At 42.8% G+C, this 24,138-nt stretch overlaps 1 protein-coding gene across 3 annotated transcripts; it reads left to right on the top strand.

The window, feature by feature from the left end:
- The first annotated feature begins 743 nt into the window (after positions 1-743).
- On the top strand, positions 744-24,033 carry IL17RA (interleukin 17 receptor A). Of its 3 annotated transcripts, none has more exons than XM_061363994.1 (13): positions 744-987; positions 10,001-10,025; positions 11,753-11,899; positions 13,090-13,214; positions 14,042-14,168; positions 15,298-15,345; positions 16,321-16,478; positions 17,873-17,950; positions 18,386-18,461; positions 18,546-18,560; positions 19,445-19,546; positions 20,357-20,398; positions 21,016-24,033. In XM_061363994.1, exons 1-13 carry the CDS (start codon positions 862-864, stop codon positions 22,524-22,526), a joined length of 2,580 nt encoding a protein of 859 aa, XP_061219978.1. In that variant the 5' UTR covers positions 744-861; the 3' UTR covers positions 22,527-24,033. The 3 variants fall into 3 exon arrangements, with proteins under 3 accessions (XP_061219978.1, XP_061219977.1, XP_061219979.1); XM_061363993.1 differs by having other exon boundaries at positions 21,013-24,033; XM_061363995.1 differs by lacking the exon at positions 19,445-19,546 and having other exon boundaries at positions 745-987; positions 21,013-24,033.
- Positions 24,034-24,138: the final 105 nt, after the last annotated feature.

Here is a 24,138-nt window from a genome sequence, read left to right as displayed (position 1 = left end):
CGGACCATCCCTCCGTTAGACAGCTGCCACCACAAAACCACACAAAACCGCTGTGTGTCAGTTGAAGCCCAGTAAACGGTTCTCACTGAGCTGGAAACCCAGCCAAGCTCCCTGTGGCCGGGCTACAGCTTTGTGTGAAAACCATTGCCGGTAACGGGTGAAAGCCGGCTGTGGGTGTGCTGTGCTTTGAAGAATGGTGTGAAACCCTGAGTGAAACCTATGAGGCAGCTGAAACGCTGTGATGATCAGGGACAAGTAAAACGTTTGCACAGCCCTCAGTGAACTGGATGCATTTAGAATAGCCCCACTGCAGGACAAATACAATATACACATATATAATTCTTGTTACTGGGTAGTTACAGACCAGTGCTGATGCTGGTTTTCCATGCTTACGCTATTTACCAGAAGCTGGACGTGTGCACTGCGGAGGATGAGCACACAGACCTCTCAAACCCCTCCGTTTACACGTGAAAACGAAGAACTAAGACAAACCCCGGGTAAAACCCGGTCCGGCTCCTTAGCCTCGACCTCTGCCCTCATGGCCCTCCCCAGCGCGGCTGCAACTCCCGCCGAGAGTCACCCTCCGCTCAAAGTCAACCGGAAGAAGAGCGCAGAGGCGGCCGCTGCCTTGACCGAGCCCAGCCCCGCTCCCCTCCCTCCCCTCCCAAACGCAAGCACCAGACGGAACCGTCGCCGCGGTGGGCGGCCTCTGGGGGTGCTGCTGCTCTGCCCGTCGCTCCGCCCCGCGGCAGCCCTAGCACCGCCTCGCCACGGCGGCCCCTCCTCAGGTGAGGGCTGGCATTGCCTTGCGCCCAGGTTGGAGCCCGGAAGCCTTGAGGCCGTGGCCGCAGCGGCCAGGCCATGGCGGGTTCGGAGCTGCGGTGGTGGCTGTCCCTGCTGCTCCTCTTCGTCTTCTGCATCCCGCCCAACGCCGTGGCCCTGCGGCTGCTGCTGAGTGCTGCGCCGCCTTTCACCTGCTCCCAGCCGGTAAGCGTGGCGGAGTCGGGAGCGCCGGGAGCTCGGTGGTGCCGGCTGGCCGGCAAGTGGCGGGTCCGGGCAGCGGGCGGGACTCGGCCGCAAGGCTGGCGAGGCGGCGGATTGCCTCTTCCCGCCGTGTCCCGCGCCGCCAGCGGCCGCTACCCGCGGTGTGCCGGGAGCGGGCAACGCGCGGCCCGGACAGGGAAGAGGAGCCGGCCGGGAAGCCGGGATGGGGGAGCGGCTGTCCCGCTGTAGGGGTGCGGGACTGAGCGGGGTCTTCTTCTCCCGGGACATGGATTGTCGGCCTGGGAGCCCGGGCCCGTTCGGCTCCCTCCCGGGCGAGGAGCAGCAAAGGCTGTGGGGCAGGCGATCCGGAGCCGCCTCATTCCCGGCGTTGGCCCTGCGTTCGCAGGCAGAGCTTTGGGCGGGTGAGCTCTGGCTCCTTCCCTCTCTCCTCCGTCCGTCCATCGCGGAGCTGGCGGTGAGCGCCGGTCCGAAGCGATGCCTGGAGGCGGGGGGAGCTGCCCGGGCAGGAGGTGGCCGCGGACGGGACTCCTCTGAGCTCTCGGCCCGAGGTCGGTGACTCTTTGGTCCTGCTGCTGACCGCATCCGAACACTGTGCTGCTCGGACAACCCCGGGTCCTTGGCTTTGTACGGTTAGGGGAGTTGATTGTGGTTGATGTGGGCTGTATGTATCAAAGCAACTGTATGTAGCGCACAGGTGTGTTAACTTCATGTTAAACCCTAATCCTAAATACCTCAGAATTAGCCTGGCTTTTGTTAATGACTGCCAGGAAGTGCCAGTCACTAACATCTGTGGGGGACCGTGGCTGGAGCTGGGCTCGCTAAAACTGCCTGAAGTTACTGCACAGGATGTGAGTCTTTGCTAATAGCTGAGGTTGCTTAATATCCTCAGTGTTTTAACCTGTTCCTTGCAGCTGAGAATTTTTAGGAGGAAGCAGGGAATCTCTGCTGAAGGAGTAGGTAAACAAACATTACATGTACTTGAAATCTTGTAGGCAGGTTGCTGGTTGTCTTTTCTTCCTGGGAAACCAGCCAGAGAGGATATAGATTGAGAGGTGCAGATGTGGTGTCTGTAAAAATTGAACTAAGCAATCTGATCTAACTTTGTCACCCCAAAGTATTAACAACTAGCTGGTCTCTCTTCTTCTGGGGGGTTGTTTTGGTTTTGTTTGGGGTATTTTGTTTGTTTAATGGGGGTCTTTTGTTGTCTAAGACACATGTAAAGAGTATATAGAAGGGGGAACACATCTGGCTTTGCTTTTTCTTTCTGTTAGCAGCAGTGGTGTATGCATAAACAGGATAATGGGCAGCTGTCTTCTAAGCTAGACAGTTTTATATGCCATAATGCACTCTCAGCAGTCTAGCAAAGCAGTCAGTCAGATGGGGCTGTAGACATACATCAGCCTAAATGTGTCCTTTGGGATGAAAGCTTCTATAATCTTTCCTGAACACGTTTCCTAGCCTTTGTCTATGCTGCCTCCTTTCCTAACGTTTGATTGTACACTTACCCCTGTTTCACCTGACCTCTGCCCTGCTGCCTTCACTCCTATTTAAAAATACCCCCAAGAAAAAGGACCACTTCTGCAGTTTTACTTTAGGCTGGGCATTGTGGAGTTACAAAATGCAGAATCTTAGCAAAGGAGAAAGAGGCCATTACAATATTGCTTAGGCATTTAACAAAACCGTGGGTAGCCCAAAAATTTAGTCACACAGAGCTTGAGAGTAATACATTATAGAGTTTGAGTCCTTGGATGCTTGGGCTTTGATTGGCTTTGTCTTCTTGGCTCTACCTCTGGCTTTTTAAGGAACTTGAACCACAATAACATTGTGAGGGGTTCACCAGTAGACAACTGACTTTGACCAAGGAAGTGTTGCTCACACTCTGGGTGTGTTTGTAGACCAGTGAATGTGTAAGCCTGCACTTTGGCTTTTTCTGTCAATAAGCCATTTTCTCAAATGCAGACAGTATTATGAAAAATGTGTTGGCTTAAACCCACAAGCAGCCTCTTCAGAAGCAGTTGTGAAGATGTTGACACAAACAGGAAAAAGTACCATCAACTGAAGTTTAGGACAGTTGAAAACAATATCCCCTTCCCTTTCTGTCAGTTGCACTGTTTTTGGAGGATGATTCAGTAACCCTTCCAATGAGCGACAGCAGCGTGGTTCAAAAAGGAAGCTGTTGCTGAGCAGGGTTGATGAGACCCACTTCCTTTTTTAGCCCTCCACACTCATGCTGCTGTTGCTGAGCTTCAGAGTAGCTCAGGGCAAACAACAGTGGGTTTTTTGCAGCAAGCCTTTCATGTGGTGGAGGCTGTTTTGAAGATGGAGTGGTGGAGGGAAAGTGTCATACCAATATTGGCAGACACCTGTAAACTGTGAAAGTAAAACTAAAGGCTCATTAACAGCTTATCCTGTTAAAATACCAACAAATGCACTTAATGGGCCTTATTCACTACCACTCCATCAAATCTGCTCAGCTGTAAGGCTCAGTAGCACAGCTCCAAATATGGTTCCTTTTAGTAACCATTAACTGAATATGTCATCTGCAGGAAGGTAGGCATCATGTTTTGTTGTTTTGGGGTTGTTTTTCTACGTACAGGGTAAAACAATCGCACAGCTTAAATATCCATCTGGTTGTTTGCCATCAAGTCTTTAATCACTGTGTGCAGTCACTGGGCCATAACTGTTTCACTACATGGCGTGCTTCGGTGTCCTGGAGTAATGCAGTGTTTATAACCCTGCCATCTTTAAGGAGCTGGATAGGTGTACACAGTTTGGCTTTGAAATCTGTCTTGCTAGCTTGATGGGTATTCACTAGAAGTCTCTGGCGAAGAATTGATAAAACAACTCTCATGAAGATGAGCAACGGTGGTGCACCTGAGGAAGACTCTTCCTCGTCCACCTTTACAAATGTGCTTGTATTGTCTTGCTATTGGCTGGTTTCTCTCATTCTTCTCTGTGGCATCTTTTTGCCACACTTAGTGCTGCTAAAATGTTTCTGGACTTCTCGGCACAAAAAGGGTTAGTGATCATAACTACCAAACTTCAGCATAAAGAGGGTTAGGAATCAAAGCTATGAAAATATGATTTAAAAACCCTTTTAAATGAATTTTTGTGATGAGTCTTCACCTTCTGAGTTTGGCTTTGATTTTGTTGAGAATGTATATGAGAGCAAGAGAAAGAACTTAGCGACTACAGAGGAAAAGCTTAAATCAAAACAGTATTGTACGATAGTTGTTTCCTATCAGCCTTAAACAATCTTTCAGCAGTTATTCCTGTAACATGTTCATGTCCTGTTGATCTCTGCTTCTTTTAACTAAGGAATCAGGAAAGGGGAACTGCAGTAAAGTTCAAATTGGCCAAGCCTCAGAAGATGCGTGGAATGGCTCACAGGTGAGAGGTAGATTTTTGGAAAGCTGGAGCCCTTCCTGTTCAGCAGCTGCTCTTTCATTTGAGTGCTGAGGCAAACTGGATGCTTGCCCAGCTCACAGCCATTTCTTGCAAGTTACCACAGCATCCTGCTGCAGAATCTTGACCTCCTGTTAATTTAATTGAATTATTATGACTGGTGCTGCTAATCAGTTTCCCATTTTATTTCAGCTTCATATGATTTCTCCACAGCATATGGTCTGTTCTTTCATGTCAAAAGCAAAAAAAACTCTTGAGGAAGAAAAAAAAGGAAAAGAGTGAAGGAAACAGTTGCTTAGCTTTCTGTGAAAATATGGCAAGTAAACATGAAGAGTCGACTGTGCCTGTCCTGCTAATACTAGTTTTGGGCATCACCTCACAATCATCTTGCTCTCGTTTATGCCTCCCATGTCTGTACCTTTGCTTGTTGGGCTTGAAAGGCAATAGGAAGCTGGTGAGAGGAGAATATCTCAGTTTAAGCTCCTTCTGTAATAATGTGCAGAACAGTTGCCTGGCTGCGATCTCCATCTTCTGCTTTTCTTCAGAGTTCTCTTCCTTCTCCCATTTGCCTGCTTGTCTATTGTGTGCAGACTGACACGTCTCAGTTTTGTCAGTGCTTCTTACATGCTTCTAGCTCTATGTGGGTGAACAGAAACAACCATCACTCTAATTTTGTTTCTATTGTCTCATCTAAATTTGTGCTTGCTTAAGTAGGGAAAGTAGGTTAAGTACTTCTGCTGACCACAGCTTTGTTAAGGCACTCTGAATGAGCCAATGCATCAAATAAGGCTTTGGGCTGGTTAGACCATTAAAAGGGAAAACCTGCAAGTATCACCCCTGGTGCTGAGGAGGTAGCCAGTGCAAATCTGGAAATAGTTGCCTGATTGTACTGCAAAACCAACTTGTTTGTGCTGGTTGGGTTTGGGGGATTGTTGAATATTTTTCCTGGCTTTGGAGTGTCATTCTCTGGAGTTACACTGTCTTAGTATAGAAGTGTGCCCTCAGCTGCAGCCCAGTCATTTCACCTGGGCGGTATCCAAAAAGGAAATGAGGGTTTTCATGGCGACTGCTTTCTAGGTTTCCTTTGAGGTTGTTACATCTCAAGCCTGACTTGTTGCTTTACCTTCTCCTTCTGTTACCTTTGCTTCCTTATGCCAATAACAATGCTTTCCCAGATGGATGATTGTTCTTCTGGGCATTTTTTTGCTGGTTATCCCTGTAGTGCTTAGGGGACTGGGAAGGGAATAGACCAACAATTGAGTTGCTGCAGACTCCTGTGTGGTGGGAGGTTTCCTCCCTCCCTTCTGTGGTAAGCCTGCTAAATTCTTGACTAAATGGTGGCTGCTTAAAACACTCAAACACAGTCTGCTACACATAGAAAAAGGTTACTATCTACATTTGTAGATAGCCCTTGAAAATCCTGAGTTGGGTTGGGGAGCGGTGACACACAAACTATTGTTGTTTGTCCCCATAGAAACCCAGTGTTGAAAGGTAAGAGATACCTTTATTGTCGGGTTTCAGTTCTGAATCCTACTTAAGCTAACTGATAGTTCCCGAGTAAGCTCTTGGCTTTTTAATGAATGTCAGGGCACAGTCTCATGGATGCTGGGAACATCATTGTGAACACTTTACCTGAGAGAGTAGATCTGGAGGAAGAGAGAATCCATTTATGCGCTTTGTTGGTTCAATACTAATATTGATCATAAAGCAAAAGAGGGGGAAATGCACCACTTCCTCATTTAACCATGTCTTACCTGCTAATAAACAGAAATATCAACACTCAAATGAAAGCATCTGTTGCTGCTCTTCAGGCAAATAATGCTGTATAATTTATATAAGGGTTTTATCATTATGCAGTTTACAGTAATTACTGATAACTGCAACAGAACAAGGACAAAAAGACTCAGTAATAAGTGATAGGTTTTAACAGAAATCATTAAATTGCAAACAAAAAACCATGGTTAGTAGTCAGTTATTTTTGTTGCCTGTTGTGGGTTCACCCAGCCAGCAGCTCAGCCCTACATAGTCACTCACTCTGCCTCAGAGGGATGGGGTGAGAATTGGAAGGGAAAAAGTAAGAGAATTTGTGGATTGAGATAAGGACAGTTTAATAGGTAAAACAAAAGCTGTGCATGCAAGCAAAGCGAAATAAGTAATTCATTCACTACTTTCCATCAGCAGGCAGATGTTGAGCTGTCACTAGGAAAGCAGGAATTCTTCATGTGCAACACTTTCTTGGGAAGACAAATGCCAGAACACTGAATGTCACCTCCTTCCTCCTCCTTTCCCTTGAGAGATCAGCATCATATGGTATGGGATATCCCTGTGGTTAGCTGGGGTCAGCTGTCCTTGCTGTGCCCCCTCCCAAATTCTTGTGTTCCCCAACCTATCTGCTTGAGGGGAATAGTACAAGAAATGTAAAAGGCCTTGATACCGTGTGAGCACTGTTCAGTAGTAACTAAAGCATTCCTGTGTTATCAATGCTCTTGTGGTCACAGATCCAGAATACAGCATCATGCCAGCTGCTGTAAAGAAAATTAACTTCAACCCAGACAAAACTACTGCACCTGTTTGTGCAAGGGGCATTCTCAGGCTAAGTAATTTACCTGAGAAAGTCTGATTAAACATTTGAATTACATTAGGAGTAAGTTTTGGGGTTGTTTGGTTTTTTTACTATCTTAATTTGCTTTTACGTACTTTAGCTACAGTGGGACACGACCTGATTTGGGAGGTAGAAAGTTTTGTAACATTTCTATTAATTATACTTGTAGCCAATTATTCTTAAGTCTGATGGGAATCTAAAATACTCAATGGAAGATTTGTCTGTAGAATTGGCTGCAATAATTAGGTGCAGTATACTTGTGAAATTGCAGTTCAGATTAAATTGGTATTTATATTAAAATTGATCAAGTTGATTGGCCTGCTTGTGGCTGGTTTGAGCTTTTGAGCACAACAAAGGTGAAAGTGAAAAGTACTTCTTACGTGTCCTTACATATTGACGTTAGGTTCGTAGATTTATTTTGCTGTTGGTTTTGTTAGTGCTCCTCTGCCCCATGCAGAGCAGTGCTACACAGCTTTTGAGGTTGCCTATCCCAAAACTTGTCATCTAGCAAGACTCTGTTTGGGGGTTTCCCAAACGACCAACAAGTTGTAAGTGCCACAACCTAGCAGTGAGGCTGGGGATCCAACAGTGAGTTGAAAACTTTGAGATCCACTGCAAGAATAAGGAGGAAGACAAATGATTCCTGCAGGTGACCTTCTAATCCCTGGAAGTCAGGGGAGAAAGGAACAGAGTGGGAGAAGGGCAAGGAAAGGTTAGGTGTGGTGCTGTTCATCCCCCTTCCCTTCTTATATATAAAAAAACCTGTTTAACAGTGAAAAATAATCAGAATATTTGTTCTAACTATGGGATATTGCCTTAGTCCTAACTTAGTGCACCAAAGATTGTTTCATTTTGAAAAACATAACGTTGCTAGCTGGCTGGTCAGAAAACAGTTCTTCTCCGAAGTTCAGTTCTTAGGCAAAATATCATATAGATTTGTGTGTGCTTAGAAGTTAAGGGTGGCCAATAAGGCAGATTCCTCCCTTTGATGTAAATATTTCCTAAATGATAATGAAGTTGGTCAATATTACACAAATTGGGTGTTACACTGAATCTTCTTTTTAATACACCTGTGTCTTGAGTACATTTGTAGTACTGCTTATTGGAGTATGGGTGCCTGTAGACCGGAGTTATACCTGTGTATTGTTTTGACTTGTATAACAAAAGCCTGCAAGAGACTTTCAGGTTTTATGATTTTGTATGAGCATGAGGAGCTTAATGCCAAATCTGCCTGCTTTTGCTCAAGGCTTATAGGAACACGGGTGTATTAGCTGAAATATGAGCATTAATGTCCAAGGCGTTTTCTTCATAGCCAGTAGAACTCTGCTCACATGTGAAGTCAGTTGCCTGGGACAACTTGTATGATACCAGACTTCACTGATTGCTTATACTTTGTATTTCTTTCAAATAATAGAAAGCTTATTGATTGATGAGGTGTTTTGCCTTCACTAGGACTTCTTTAAAGGTAGGATGCAGTTCTGCCCTGCTACAAGCAGACAAAAGCCAGCACAGCTGCGAAAGAGCAGTGCCCACTTTCCTCCTCAGGCCTGGTGGTACATTCCCAGTCTCTCCCATATTAAAAAGGAGCAGAGGTGCAGAAAGGCAGGAGCTGTGGTTCACAGCTGACCGTCCTTCCCCTCCTTGAGTCAATTTCAGGCTGTAGCCAGGTTCCTGGGTGGTCAGACATGCTTGTGCCAGCACAGGGCAGGCTGCAGTGCTGGGGTGTCAGTGAAGGGAGGTCTATGCTGTGCCTCTGGCAGTGATGCTGTCTAATGCTATGCTCAGCTTTCTGTGCCACGCTGCAGGGCATGTTCACTACTGGAAAGGCACAGTTGGCTTTTTCTAGCACCCATCACTGAAAATGTAAATACAAACTTGCATAGCCACAGCTACACCTTTAATAAGCCCCAAATACACTTGGAGTTGACCTTAAGTTGCAGAAAGTTTAAAAGTCCTGCTGCCTTGCCTCCTCCACTGGACTGAATTCTATTGTGGCAACAGTGTGACAATCTTTCTGTGTCAAGGCATAGGAAATGAGTGGGAGGAAACCTGCCCCTTATCTTAATTTACAAAGTCAGTGAAAACTTCAGTGCTTCTGTATCATATTAACCAAGCAAACTTACATGTTTTTTTCTGCTGACTGTGGGGTCTTCCCCTATAAATGAAACATACCTGGGGAAACCAGGCAGAGCCCATGTAACTTCTGATCTCTTCTTTATGTTCAAGGTATCTTCTGTTCTGAGAAAGTTTAACACTGATTAATTATTTTTCCCCTCATGGATTGCCTCTCAAATTTGTTATTAACTGATCTGATGTTTTTCCTTCATTAAGGCTTGGGGGGAGAGGAGGAGGAATAGTCTATTCACTAGAAAATGAAATCACCATATCCTGCTTTCAAGCCTGGCATTTACCTAATGTTATCTTTTCCCTGCTTCTTATGTGGCATCAGGAAAAGACCAGCCGTAACTGATGCAGCCTTTCTGTTCAGGGATGCTCTGCAGCAGGCAGTGTGAAACCCAGTACTTCAGTGTCAAACCTCACTGCACAGAGCTTTGTGCTTCCAGTCAGATGGGCTCAGACCTTGCAGGTATTACCAGCATGATCACTGCTGGGTAGCAGTAACTTAAAGCAGAGGTGTATAAACACTTCAGGCTGTCTTTCATGTCACACTGGTTTCTGTTTTCACAGTCCTGGATTTTGACAGGTTTTTACTATCACCATCTTGCATTTTTGCTTCTCCTCAATGTCTTTCCATTATTGCAATTACTGCTGTCACATATGCAGTTCAGGTGTGCACAGGTTTAATAACCCCGTGTCCTTTGGTTTTCTGATTAACAACTTTGTGCGGTACTTGCTGGTGGCTGATTCTTCCAATTTGTATGCATTGTTGTTCACTGAATTGTTTTCTTCCTGCTACCAAGCAGAAGCAAATTGCTGTCAATCCAGTTTCTATTCTGAGAATAATATTCTTGTTTCTTTCCCCCACAGGATTTGAACTGCCTTGTAAGAAACAGTAAGTAATATTTTCCATCATTGTGGGTTTCTCATTAATCATACAGCAAGTTCTTCCATTTAGAATTGGAGAGATAGGAAGTGAAGCACTGCTATCACGCCTTGCTTTGGAAGTTTTCAGTTTGATCCATAATCAGCTCTAGCTAAAAGAGGAAGGGGAATTTAAGTCTTTCTTAAGATAGACTTGTGGGGTGGGGGGAGCACAACCCAACTTGTTAAGTTACTATTTAAAGCTGGTAAATTTTTAAAGAAATGGGAATTTTAGGACAAGTTTGTCAGTAACATTCATTGCAAGCTATTGTACCTACAGTAGGACTTGATGAAAAGTTAACATATGAACTAGAATTAAAAGAGAGATATAAAGCTGAAATCAGATAATGTAAAGTACTGGGCATATAGTCCATTGAATTAACTTAATCTGTGAGGACTTTTCTAACCTAAATGATCCTATGAATTGGAAAAGGACTCTAGAGTTACTTTATGATCCTCTGAGGAAATATATTGGATGCACCAGGTGTACAGGGTCAAGTTTTAGCAATGACATCCACAGAAAACACTTTAGTATAATTATGGGTAATGTCTCCATATGTCTATTTGGTACATACAGGTGTCTGGATCTTGCTGCAGAACATCTTGGTCTTCCTTTGCAGTCGTTGTTATAAGGCTCATGTCTGCCTCAGTGCCCAGCCCTGTGTTGTACTGGTACAAGTATTTTTGTAGCCATGCTTGCCAGATCAGGGAGATAACTATGCTGAAAATAACCAGGTTTTAAACTTTTTTGGCAGGAGAGAGATTGTGTAGGGTTGGATTGGATCATATTCCAAACTGGCAGGTTGCCATTGCTGTGAAAACACACCTAAGCCAAACTACAGTTCCACTGTTAAAATGCCACCTTATTTGAATATTTGATTTAAATTCTGCCTAATTATTATTTTTCTGCTGTAGGGGAAAGGTTTTTATTTTTTTAGTGCATAGTACACTCTTTCTGAAGGGTACTTTAATCTTGCCAGATTTTCTATAGCTGTTTTCTGGTAAATGAGCATTTGAGGATTGCCTGTTTACTTCCTAAGCCTAAAACCATGCTGTTACAAGAAGGAATAGTGCCCATTTTCCACTGTTCCCATCACTGACCCAGCAAAAAAGGCTAAAAGTGTATTTGGACAGAGCAGACTGACCGTCCTGGTTTTAGTATGCTCTGATAAGTCAAATGTCTTACAAGGGTCTAAGTAGATCATTTAGAAAAGGCATAACAAGCAGTTGTGGGAAACTGAACTCAGATGTATATTCAAATTAGGAGTGATTTTATTATTTTTTTTTAAACAAAGTAACTATTGGAACAATTTCCCTGGGTATCTGACAGACTTCTTACCATTGGAAGGCTGAAAATCAGTACTAGTCCTCTAACATAGGTCTGTTTCAACAGCAAGGTATGGGTTGCTGCAGGAGGTACTGAGTAAACTTACTTGACCTGTTTAGCATGACTATATTGACTGTGATAATTGCTAATAGATTTTAAGGAAAAGAGGAAGTGTAACAAAGTGGAATGAGTTTAGAATATTACAGGCAATTTAGAAAGTACTTCTGTGCTGAAAACTGCCTTAGCTGTGAAGCAGTCTGTCGCTCAGTTCTGCCCTCTGAGTAACCCTGACCCAAAGGGCAGACCATAATTGCAGCTAAGCAGAGCTTCCTCAGCCCCATTCTAAATGGTGGTTTTTATTTGCTGGACAGGTACCTGCATGGAGGTGAGCTGGCTGCAGGTTCGCACATGGACTCCTTCTGCTCCAAGCAGTCTTCATGTCTCTTCTGACATTTTCCGTCAGATGGATGGAAAACTGCTCCCTGTGCTTCGGATAGAATGGAAGGTGGCCACTGATGGTAAGTGGTGGCTTAATTTGAATATGGAGCAGAGGATTTAGGTGTGATCTAGTAAGGCTAGGGAGAACAATTATGACTTGAAGTCTCTTACTGATCTAGTTATGAAAGCAGACCTCTGAATTTGGGAGTTTGGCTGCTTCATTTTGTTTGCTTTGGGAGATGCTGTTTTGATTTTTCTTGATGACTGAATTGGGGTTTTGGGCGTGGTGGGTATTCAAGAGTTCGGAATGCTCCCACTGGTGTGGGATAATGACATTTAAAATGGGAAAAGCAGATAAAAATGGAATCAAGTGGCCCACAACTTTACCACAGCACTGAGGGAAGAACGGAGGTTTGCAGTGCAAGCATTGCCTTTTGAAGGCATAGCAATGAATGCAGCAGTCACGTTTAGGGGAATTACGTCTACAGACCGAACAAATGAGAGTGTGCAAATAAATTATGTACTGTTAACCTAGCGCAAGTTCCTCCCATTTCAGCTAATTTAATCCTTGTAACTTAGGTTTCCTATACATACATGTCTTGATAAAGGAATAATTACCTCATTGCTAGAGCCTAAATGAGTAACAAACAGGTTTTCTCACTCTCCAGATATCTTTGAATGTTTCTTAGTGTATGATGTTTCCCTTCCATGCCCTTGTCCATGGCTTTGCACTGATTCGAGACAGAACTGAATGTTTGTTTCTTCCTTCTGCAGGGCCTTGTCTGAGGGCTGTTTATCTCGGTATAGCTATTGTAGTGTAGAAGCAGGTGTGACTTGGGGTAACCTAGTAATTGTTTGTAGGTATAGTTATAAACTTTCTCACTGGGACTGTCAGTACCAAAATAAAAGCATGTTTGCTTTGATGCCCAAACTGCATGAAGCAGCCTTAAGCGGCAGAGCTAGATAGAGCACTGAACTTGTGGAACTGCCAGGGTGTCTGACTGAATGAAGTTGCCATCTACTCTGCCCTTTCATTTGCACAGATGGAGCTCTTGCCATGCAGGACAACCTTTTAGCTGAAAGTGCTGTTAGTCAACCCTGCATGCTCACTTCTCATGGCCAGTTATCTTTGTGTTAGGACCCCCAGCGCTTCAAAGAAGTAAGAGTGTGACAAGACTATGCACAGTGGTAATCCCTGTGGGGGTTGCAACCTCTGCACATGCAGATGACAGAAAAACAAACATATGTTTCTCTGTCCATGTGCCTGCAGCTAGCATCCAGTATCTCCAAGGGGCAGAGCTGGCTGTGATGCAAGTGAACAGCAATCGACAGATCTGTGCCCAGTTTGACTTTCAGAACAACTTGACACTCCAGGTCCGTCCAGATGGAGGCCGGGTGAGTGCAAAGGGCTCTAACCTGCTTTTTTTAGCCCACGTATTTATTTCTGCTTTCACTGTCATACAGCAAGGTTATCGATTAAAAATTACAGACTCTTAGAGTTGATGTAAACAGTCCAGATATTGGGCTTGAGACATGCTGTTATTTCCAGTTTGTTTTACACTTGTATGTAACTGTGTATGAGCTGCTTACTTGGTGTCTCTTCCGCTTTTCCCATTCTTCAGGTTTTAAGAATTGTTGCTTTCAGTGCCTAGCGTTTGTCATCATTCCAGGTATTGCTTAAAGTAAATAATTGTAGGAGGTTTTGCATTCTGTTTGGCAGCTGTGCCACTTCTAGCCTTTTTAAATCAACCTTTACTTCTGCTTCTTTCTTGGACTCTCTTGATAAGGAGGAAAGCACCAATCTTGGAGGTGGTCCTTCAACTTACACTAAATCTAGGAAACTCATCAGAAAAATGCTGAGCATCCACAGCTCCCTGTATGAACAGTCTGAGCTGCATATTTTAGCCTAATCTCCTTTCAGTTTAGATTGTAATTTAGTCAAAACTCCACAGAGTTGTTTGCCATAAGACTGTTGTATCAGATCAAAGATCCAAAGAAATAACTGTACATTCCTCATTCCAGACAGAAGGTTTTGGGACAAACCAAGCACTAATACATTTAATATACTTGAGTTCCATTTTCTTAGTAGTCAAGCTTCAGAAAAAGTGTCATATAGGTTGAGGGAATATAGTGGAACAAGTCAGCCAAGTTAGCTGTTACTTGCAATGTCTTTATAGAAAAACCTTCTTGTTTAAGTCCTTGTGAATGTGTTTTGTTTTCAGTGGAATTTCACTTTTGACCGTTTTGAAGTGGAACCTGGCCAAACTTACCAAGTTACTGTCTACCACCTCCCCAAACTGGGCGTAGTTGGAGACTACAATTACAAGTCCACGTCTCTCACAGTGCCTGGTAAGAGATGTGTAGTTTACTCTAGGTCTTGAGCTTAAGACTGTTCTGTGTGTTTGTGGAAATTTTCCTATAACTAAAGAGAATTTTTGTTGTTTTCCCCAAAGATGTTGGGCATCTGCAGTGCCCTCTGGCTGCACTAACCGGTTTGTGAATGTTTGGCACTCAATACAAAGCTTAAACTGTTCCGTAATTTTCTTTTTAACTTGTTTATAGTTGTCAACATGATTTTACAAAATGGCAAAGTGTGTGGTGTGTCAGTCAATGTGAGCTGGAAAAGAAGAGGGAGCACTTGGGTTTCAGCCCTCTTACCCTTTCTTACACTTGGTCACTTAGAGAACTTCCCAGCTTTTATCCTCCACTGTTCTTCAGAAACCTAATGCATTGTGTCAAGCTCAGCAGTTGCAGGGAGCTTTGCTGATAAGAGCTTACAGGTGAATTACAGGGGCACTGTAGATATTCCACCTTTGAAAGTGAGAAATTTAAGATATGCAGTGGGTTTTTTCAACTGTTTAAGCAGGGACTTGTGCCTTTTCCTTTGTCCAAACCTGGAAGGAGAGACATTGTTTAAGCTGAGACTTGTAAGTCCCACACTGCTAAATGTTAAATATTGAACTCTGGGTTGGACTGATGAAGGTCCCAAACAGCAGAGCCAATCTGCTAATTGAAGCAAAGAGAATTATAAACTTGGAAAAGTATTTTAGGATCAAGAAAGATTCCAGCCTCATAGTTTTCCTGGGGCAGAGTGCTTTTGGAGAAATCTATTGCTGTGGCATGATCCCAAGGCCCAGAGATCCATATGAAGTCTTAATTCTACTATGACCCTCTCTGCACAAGTCTTACATTAGCAAGGATTGTCAAATATTCCTGTTATAAGATTGTATGTTTTCAGTCTTTTCTTATCAATTATCTTTGTTCTTGGAAAAAAAGAAGGCACCATAACATCACAGGGAGTCTAGTTTATACATTGGAAACCAATACTATTCTGCAGCAGTATTTTGCTACTGCATTGACAAAAGGTCTCCATCAAGGTTTGGTTAGGTAATGTCTGACTTCTGGTAAGAAAATAGGCTTTTTCTTCCTAAATGGAAATACAGTGTTTCTGACTAGTCACTGGTGGTCTTTCTTGCAGATTGCAAGGACTCTCTGATGAAAAGAACCATCCCATGTATAAACACAGGTAAAAATATCTGATCTAGATGTTGTGAATGAAGTTCCACAGCATCACAGAATGGTTTGGGTTGGAAGTTCCAACCTTCCTGTCGTGGGCAGGGACACCTTCCACTGGACCAGGTTTCTCAAAGCCTTGTCCAACCTGGCCTTGAACTCTGCCAGGGATGGGGCATCCACAGCTTCTTTGGGCAACCTGTTCCAGTGTCTCGCCACCCTCAGAATGAAAAACTTCTTCCTAATGTCTAATCTAAATCTCTCTTCTGTCAGCTTAAAGTCATTTCCCCTTCTGTCACTACATACACTTGTAAAAAAAAAAAAAAACTCTCCAAACTTCTTGCAGCCCCCTTTAGGTACTGGAAAATGGTTATAATGTCTTCTCAGAGCCTTTTCTTTAAGTTGAACAAGCCCAACTCTCTCAGCTTGTTTAGTTTGAATCCTTTTAACTGAGTTGTTTTTGACTGGGTGGTTTTGCTTAGCATGAGAAGCTGATGTTTCTGGAGCCTTGGGCCACAAGCAGCTAACTCTCATCTAGATGAAGCTGAACTTAATTTACAACCTGTGCTTAGTTATGTAAATGAAGGCCTTGAGACCAGTGCAAATTAGAAGATAAAGGAGTTGCATCTGTTAGCAAGGAGCAACAACCAGAGAGATAAAAAAACTGAATTGTGGCTGCCCTCAAGACAAGGGACGAACCCGGTGATGGATGAGAACCAAAACTATTGGCCCAAGAGGCATGTGATCAGTAAGATGGTCAGGTGTATAAAATGTAAGGGTATAAAAACCCAGAAATTTCTTTGTCCCTCCCCAGAGGCACCCAGTTGAGCTGTTCCTATTCCTGTACCACTCCGTTATTATTTTTCTAAGAATCAGATGGCTGAAAGACATATCACAGGATGGAGAATTTTCTTTACTGTAGACATAGGTGCTCTCTTGAAATATTTCTGATAATTGAGAAACTTTGGCATATCTGCACTATTTCCAGGCAGCTTGTGGGAGCCCAGGATCCAAGGTAAAAGTCTAGATGATACAACTCTGCTTGTGAGCTTTAACCCATGGATGGAGTCAGCCCGATACCAAATTCATGTGGCCAGTTTCCTGGATGAAAAGAAGTGTAAAATGATCACACGTGATTTCACTGAGGTAATTAGCTTCCTAAATGATACCTTCTGTGGTATTTTAGGGGTTGTTTCTTTAATAGTTGCTAACCACAGACTTTCAGCCATAGAATCCTAGAACGGTTTGGGTTGGAAAGGACCTTAAGATCATCTAGTCCCAATCCCCCTGCCATGGGCAGGGACACCTCACACTAGACCATGTTGCCCAAGGCTCTGTCCAGCCTGGCCTTGAACACTGCCAGGGATGGGACATCATGATGTAGAAGGTGTAACAAATGCACTTGAACAGCAATTTGCAAGGAATTACTTTCAGAAATTTTTAATTGCCTTTGGAAAGAGGAACTCTGTTTCAGAAATTTGGTGAATAAAAGATAAAAAAGAGATTTTTATAATGCATGAAGCAATCTGTAAACATCTGCAATGAAACCTGCAATTTGATAGGTGACTCTCTGGGCTCTATTACCTTTGTCAAGTCAATGCCAGTGGGATAAGACTAAATAAATCAACCAAAATGGAGATGCAAAATTTCAATGAATCATTTAAGTAGTCTATCAAATGTGGTGGCAGCAGGGCAGGGTAATGAATTATTTTTTGTTTAGATCAAGAATGAGTGGGTTTATAACAGATGTTTCAGCCAAACTGAGAATAAATTCCTCTGGATCTTACAGCCTGTGTTGTTGAGAAGCTCAAAATAGATCTAGAGTTATCTTCTGACATAAGAAATGTTCCCCTTTGGGCATCCAAGGGAGGAAACTTGCTGACTATTTGGTACCAGTCTCCACCCATCCTTGTGGGAGGGCAGATATATTGACATCCATTTTTTTCATCTTTCCATTCCTTTCACACTTAAACACCCTTCATATTGCATCCACTGATGCGTACTAAGTTATGACTGACCCAAGCTGATGTGCATATTTCCCTGGTAGAGGGGAATATACGTCATTTTGGAGTATGTATTGGTTAGTCATTGTAAAGAATGCAGGTAGCAAGGGCAGCTTACTTGCCTGTTCTAGTGTCGGAAGTAGCAGTGCAGTGTGACAGCAGTTTTAATTAGAGGTAGCTTGTTAATGCTTACACATTAAATAACTGAAGACATTTACATTGTTAAGAAGGTGTAAGCTTAAGTTAATATGTTCGCAGTTATACGGTGTGCATCCTTAATTGTTTCCTGTTACCTACGCAACTTCAGCCTGCTGTCTTAATTACCAGGTATTAACAGGTCTGTCATGCTGGACACCTGCAGTGATGGTGACCAGACCATTTATCTGTTTCGTTTTGTGGGCTTCTTGTTCCTCTCCTAAACAAAGAAGCAACTTCTGCTGCTTTGGACCACTCTGTATTTTCATGTTGACTCCTTTTTTTTTCCTGCTTTCAGTTAATTTTCTTCCTTCCCCTGTAACTTATACCTGATTTCTGCAGGGTGGACTACAACAGCAAGTGAATGTCACTATCAAAATAGAGAAAAACATAAGAGCTTGCTGCAACTACAAAATACAGGTAGGATCTCGCCCTTTTCCCTGTGTCTTTCCTTCACCCACAATGCAGTGAGCATCTTAGGAATGTTATGGGGGTTTTGCAGAGTGTTTTGTTCTGAGATTTGCTAATTCTTAATTATCTGTATCAGGGAAATTATTATGGCTGAGAGAACAATATTTTTTATATAGGTATTCTCTGTAGACAGTGGTTTTTCCTTAGTATAGGGTTGCCAAATTGTGGACTGTGGAGGGGGAATGGCAAGTGTTCAACCTCAGGAGCTTGCTGCCTTCTTAATGTAGTGTAGAAATATTGATTGATGTTGTTTGCTGAAGGGAAATGTGAATTATGGGTCCTTGTGCTAAAATATGGGGAATATTGAGGCAGGGGGAAGATAAAGTGGAGTACAAAATTGCTTTTAACAATAGCTTCTGTTTTCTGAATTTATTTCAACTGCAGATTCAGCCATTTTTTGCAAACTGTGGCACAGACTGCCTGAGACACTCTGCTTTCATCCCATGTTCACCAGCTCCAAGTGAGAACTCCTTTTCTGTAAATTAGATTCCCATTGTCTTACAGATGAGAGCTGATCTTTTAATGTAACTCTTGTCTTTTGCAGGTACAGACCCATCAGGTAAGAAGTTCTTCCAATACCTTGAAACTCCTTTTCTGCTGCTCTTTTCCTGTCATATAGAATAACAAGTGATCCTCCTTGGGAATGACCCAATGGGCAGGAAATGTCTCCTTGTAACACTGAGCTCAGAATGAATTGTGTTAAAAGTTTCATTATTTCACCATGGTTTCACAAGGCAAGTATTTGTATGCAGCGTGAACCTTAAAGAACAATTTTTTAGGCATACTTCACTTGCACAAAATTCTTTGAGAAACAGTTTTGACAAGAAGAGGCTTAATATAAAATACTTTCTGTCACTTTGCTCAGTGTTAAAAAATTTGCATAATATAAAACAGCTTTGGAGATAATAGCTTGCATATATTCATTTTTATGAATATCAAGATAAATCATGTGCATAGTGATTTGACATCTTTTTTTGGCTGCAGCGACACCTGTAAGGAGTTAGTTTGCCCAAGATTTAAAAACACCTGTAGATTGAAAAAAATACATTATCCAAAATGGTGGGGGGTTGTTGTTGGTTTTTTGTTGTTTGGTTGGGTTTTTTTAGATTAAGATGGATTACATGAACAGGAGGGTATGGGAGGCATGCCTATCAAAGCCGGGTAAAAATTGCTATTTAGAGGAAGGTTGTTGATCTGTGTTCTCAGTGTGCTGCACATATGGTTCTTTGTGGGACAAGTTTATGGTGTAGAGCATCATCATGAAAGCAGAAATTTCGTGTGAGAAGTTACTGTTATGTTGTAAGGGGGAAGTGCTGGACTATCTGTGGTTTTAGGCAGAGCCAGGATCCTTCTCCCTTGGCCCCTGCTGCTCAAGAAACTTCTGTTCTTTGGTGAAGTTCTGTTTGTTTATAGCAATGTCTGAGCACTATTTTTGTACTGCAGGCGATATGATTATATGGCTCTACTGGTGTATCACTGGGATCTGTGTGTTACTGGTGGGATCAGTCATAGCAGGTGTAATGTTTATGACCAAAAAACGAGCAGGTAAGACTCATACCAGCTAGGAAGAAAAAAATCAATGTTAAAACTATTTTGTTCTACTTCTGTACCTATTCTTATTCCTGTTTTCTTCCTTGCTGTTCTGATGTCTTGCCACTGAGGTAATGGCTATGTAAACACTTTCTTCTGTTTTACATCACAGGACTTGTAACATCCTAATACCATCCACATAGTTAAGCAGTCTTCTGTGGGTTATGGACTGATACTCTATTTTCATAGGACTTCAGAGTTTATGAGGCAAAAAAGGAACTTCATAGTTCAGTCCTTTGTTTCCTGCAGATTACTACAGATATCTCTTTAATTTCTTTTTCTCCTGTACTGCATAAGCATTCTGCAGGGCAGAAGCTTCCTATTTGTCCAGGCTGTAATCTTTCCCATCTCCCAAAATCTGTACGAAATTTATTTTTATGCTATTTTGAGCTTAAATAATGTTTTTCAATTAAGATGTAAGAAGGGAGACAGGGCACAGAGGTTGACATTGAGTGGGTTGGAAAATTGGGTACTTAAAGACTAATTCCTAGTCTTTTGTGCTGCAACCATGAAGCAGTTATCACACTGGAACTGTGCCACTTGCTGGTTGGTAAAAATGTAGTGAAGTACATAGCAAAATCTGCTGTAGAAAAGTCTTTATTCTTTTTTTTTATATATATATTAGGCTTCTCTCTCTCCATGGTTTTATCCCTGCATAGTTAAAGATTATGGGAGTTTTTTAACTTACTGTTTGGAAGGTGTTGTCATTTTAAGGATATGATCTAATTTCATGTTTTCAGAACTGACAGTGACTTTCTCTTCCAGGACACTGGCGAGGGAAATGCAATCACAATAACCTGCAAACTGGTAAGATGTCCTGCCTGTGTTTAATCAAGCACATGTAATGCATTCTGGAAGTCTCACACAGTTGTCCAGAAGGAGCTCTCAAAGGCTCTACAACTCTATAGGTGCTTCTCATAACCAAACGGTAGCCTTAGGATCTTCCTGTTGAGCTAAAACAGATTTTGTATATGAAATCTGGAATGCCATGTTTGCCTAATGGGAGATAGTTGCTTTGTAAAGTGGTAAGGTTTTTGATGCAGTTGATGCTGTACTGGCAAAAGAAACTCTATTAATCATCTGAGCCATAGCAATATCAGATTGTTTAGGGGTGGGTGCATTTGGCACTCCAGCAGGGAATATAGCTACATTTGCAAGCCTCTTGAATCTGGTGTGTTGTTTTTGTGTGGTAAAATTCCATGAACTATTCAGGCATTATTATAAATCACATCTTCACTGTCTGGATTTTTATGTTAAATTTGTACAGTGAGATGTTGCCTGCATATGATGCCACAATAGCTTCAGAACTGGTAGTTCCTATAATCTGTTGTTAATATTGTCCTATGTTAGTTGCTGCTGACTTGTACCATTACAATTTTGGGAATGTGGCTGAAATGAACACGTTTTTTGTCTTGCAGCAGCAGCAGCGTACACTGACCTTCCTCTGCCACCACTGAAGCCCCGAAAGGTTTGGATTGTGTACTCTGCTGATCACCTGCTGTATGTGGATGTGGTGCTGAAGTTTGCTGAGTTTCTGATGACAGTCTGTGGTACCGCTGTGGCCTTAGATCTGCTGGAAGATCATCAGATCTCAGAGTTAGGGCCATTACCCTGGCTTACTCGACAGAAGAAGGAAATGGAAGACCTGTCTTCTAAGATCATCATCTTATGCTCACGGGGCACCCAAGCCAAATGGCAGGCCATGCTTGGGAGTGAGCCTGTGTGTCTCAAGCAGGATCAGCAAAAGCCAATGGGAGACCTGTTCACCCCAGCCTTGAATCTGATCCTCCCAGATTTCAAGAAGCCAGCTTGTTTTGGAATGTATATTGTCTGCTATTTTGAGGGAATAAGTAGTGAGAAAGATGTACCTGATCTGTTCAATGTCACATCCAGGTACCAACTGATGAACAAGTTTGAGGATATTTATTTTCGGATTCAGGATCTGGAGAAGTTTGAACCTGGGCGCATCCATCGAATCCAGGAAATCACAGCTGATAACTACATCGATACCCCTAGTGGGAGGAAGTTGAAAGAGGCAATACAAAAGTTCAAGAATTGGCAGACTGAGCACCCAGACTGGTTTGAGAGCGAAACCATCTGCTTGGATAATGATGAAGAGTCTCTGTCCCTAAACAGAGAGAGCCAGGTGGATTCCTTGCTAAATGAACCAGGTGGAATTGTGAAACACCAGCTGCACCTACGGGAGCCTGACCCTAACTGCTCCTATGTCATCAACCTCCACATGCATGAAGGTGAAAGTGGAGGCTGTAAGCTGCAACCTCAGCTTAATCCGTGTGGGGATATGACTTCTCAGACTGTTGTCCTTCCTATGGATGAGGCTCCTCTAGTTCAGGTAGTAGAGCCACTCTCTTCCATGGAAGATAGAAATATACTTGGCCAGCAAGTGCTGAGTAATGAGGACTGTATGGAAGGAGTTCCTCTTCTGGAGACAAGCATTCCAATGAGGAATAACGTCATCCTCCATGATGACTCTGAAGTTTCAGCAATAGATGACCAGAGTCCTGCAAACCTCTCTGGCAACTTGAGACACCATCTGAATGGACTTATGTACTCTCTTTACCAGCAGAGTGTCATTCCTTCAGAGCCATTTCTCTGCCAAGAGGAGGCTGACAAGCAACACCAGTTGATCTTTGGTGACCAATGCAAAGACCAAAGACAGTCAGTGCAGTCAGACCAAGGCTACATCTCTAGATGTTCTCCTTTGCCTCCTGATGACCTTGTGGAGGAGGAGGAGGAAGAAGAGGAAGAGGAGGATCAGGAAAACCAGGTGGTCTTCCATGAACTCTCTGCAGAGGTCTTGAACAGTCTAAAGAGCCTCCAGCAGCAGCTGTTTTTCCAGGACATTCAACGGAGCTCTGACTGGGAGTGTCCAGCTGAGGTGATGGACATTGGCCAGTCTTTGGAGGACTGTTAGGCTCTATCCGGAACCTGCTCCATTTGAAGTACCAGAATGGAATGCGGTACCATCCATAATGCTGAAACTGCATTTCCAGCACCATCCTTGTTCTCATAAATGACTTACTAGTAGGATTTTCCTGTCTGCTGCTAGGAGATAGGATTGCCCAGCAGACTGGTAATGGTGCTTCCAATAGCTGGAGAGAAGCAACAAATACTAGCCACCTCTGTGAAAGAGCAGGCAGTAGTTCTGTTCCTTGGGGAAATGTATTACATTGAATCCTCACTAATGGATGGCAGTGGCTCATCTAATTGTGCCTTAAAAATGCCCTACAGCTGTGCTGGTTCTATTGCACTGGATAAAAGTTGTGGCCAGAGTTTGGAAAATAGCTTTAGATAACATGGCAACATTTACATTGCCATTTTAATACACATCTTAAATAGTTTGTTGTATATACTGTGTTAAAGATGTGTGCCTTAAACTTTAGCCAGGTTAGGGCTGTCTCTACCTGCTTGATACATGTATCTGGAGATTTTTAGTTTTGCCACTTGTTCATTTGCAACTGTGCTTCCATAGCCATTCAGAAACCAAATGCAGTAACTGAGCAGTAAGCAGGATAAACTTTTAAATTAGGAGTTGTCATAACTCTTCCTACCTCCCTACTGGGAGGAATGTGCCTGAAAACCAGCAATAGGAGGAAGGGGAGAAGCAGGGGATAATGGACCAGAAATTGGGATTTGGGCTTCTTATGTAATTATATAAGGTATACAGTTATAAGAAGAATCGGGCTGAATAGTTATTGAATCAGAAGAATCTGGTGTATTCTCTAACGCACTGGTGCAGTGCTATTTGCCTTTGGATATCTTAGCACCAGGAAGACTCGAACTGAAGATGTGGGTAGTGACACACAATTAAGGAAATGAAAGACTCATTCTGGAGGAGAAAAAAGTGTAGCTGCAGCAGATTGTTTTGAGTGGAGATTGTAACTGAGTTAGGGGAGGCTGAGCTAAAATGAATGTAAAATGTATTTATATGGGTATAAATTCAAGCGCAGGTATCTCAGGTTAATCATTATGAACTACTTTATAGAGGAAGGGTTCATCTTCCAGGAGCAGTGATGGTAACTGTATCAATTCCAGGGGTTTTAAAAAATTGGGATCAATACACCACTAAAGCTTGTTACCTGTGAGTGATTGTATGTTGGCCCATGTATGCTGGCTGGGTGGCGGACTAGTCGAGACTGGTGTTTACCCTGTTTGTTATCACGGTGTCTGCAGTTCAGCCCACTGGGTAGCAGCCTGTGAGATGTAAATAGATCTAGGCCTTTCTCCTTTCAGACAAGCTTCTCATCATCCTGTCCTTACCAGTTTACTTGTCAAAAACTCTTAAGACTCTTTTTATTTCAGCTTTTTAAAAATCTGGTATCTCGGAAGATAATCTCTATTATGCGTATTTTATAATTTTATTTGTTTATAACTTGTGGTTTATTGCTTAAATAAAAAAACAAGAATATTTTTTGGATATATTTACTCAAACACTTTTATGTGCTCAGTTCCACCTAACTCCTGTTAGTATTCCTTGCAGAAACCTGAAGCAAAACTGAGAGCCAGAACTGAACTGGCTGACAAGT

The sequence above is a fragment of the Neopsephotus bourkii genome, unplaced genomic scaffold (genome assembly GCF_033783945.1).
Source record: "Neopsephotus bourkii isolate Nb327-2 ecotype Australia unplaced genomic scaffold, CSIRO-AGI_Nbou_v1 NB_1183, whole genome shotgun sequence".
NCBI lineage: Eukaryota > Metazoa > Chordata > Aves > Psittaciformes > Psittacidae > Neopsephotus > Neopsephotus bourkii.
This window is presented reverse-complemented; position numbering and strand designations above follow the sequence as displayed.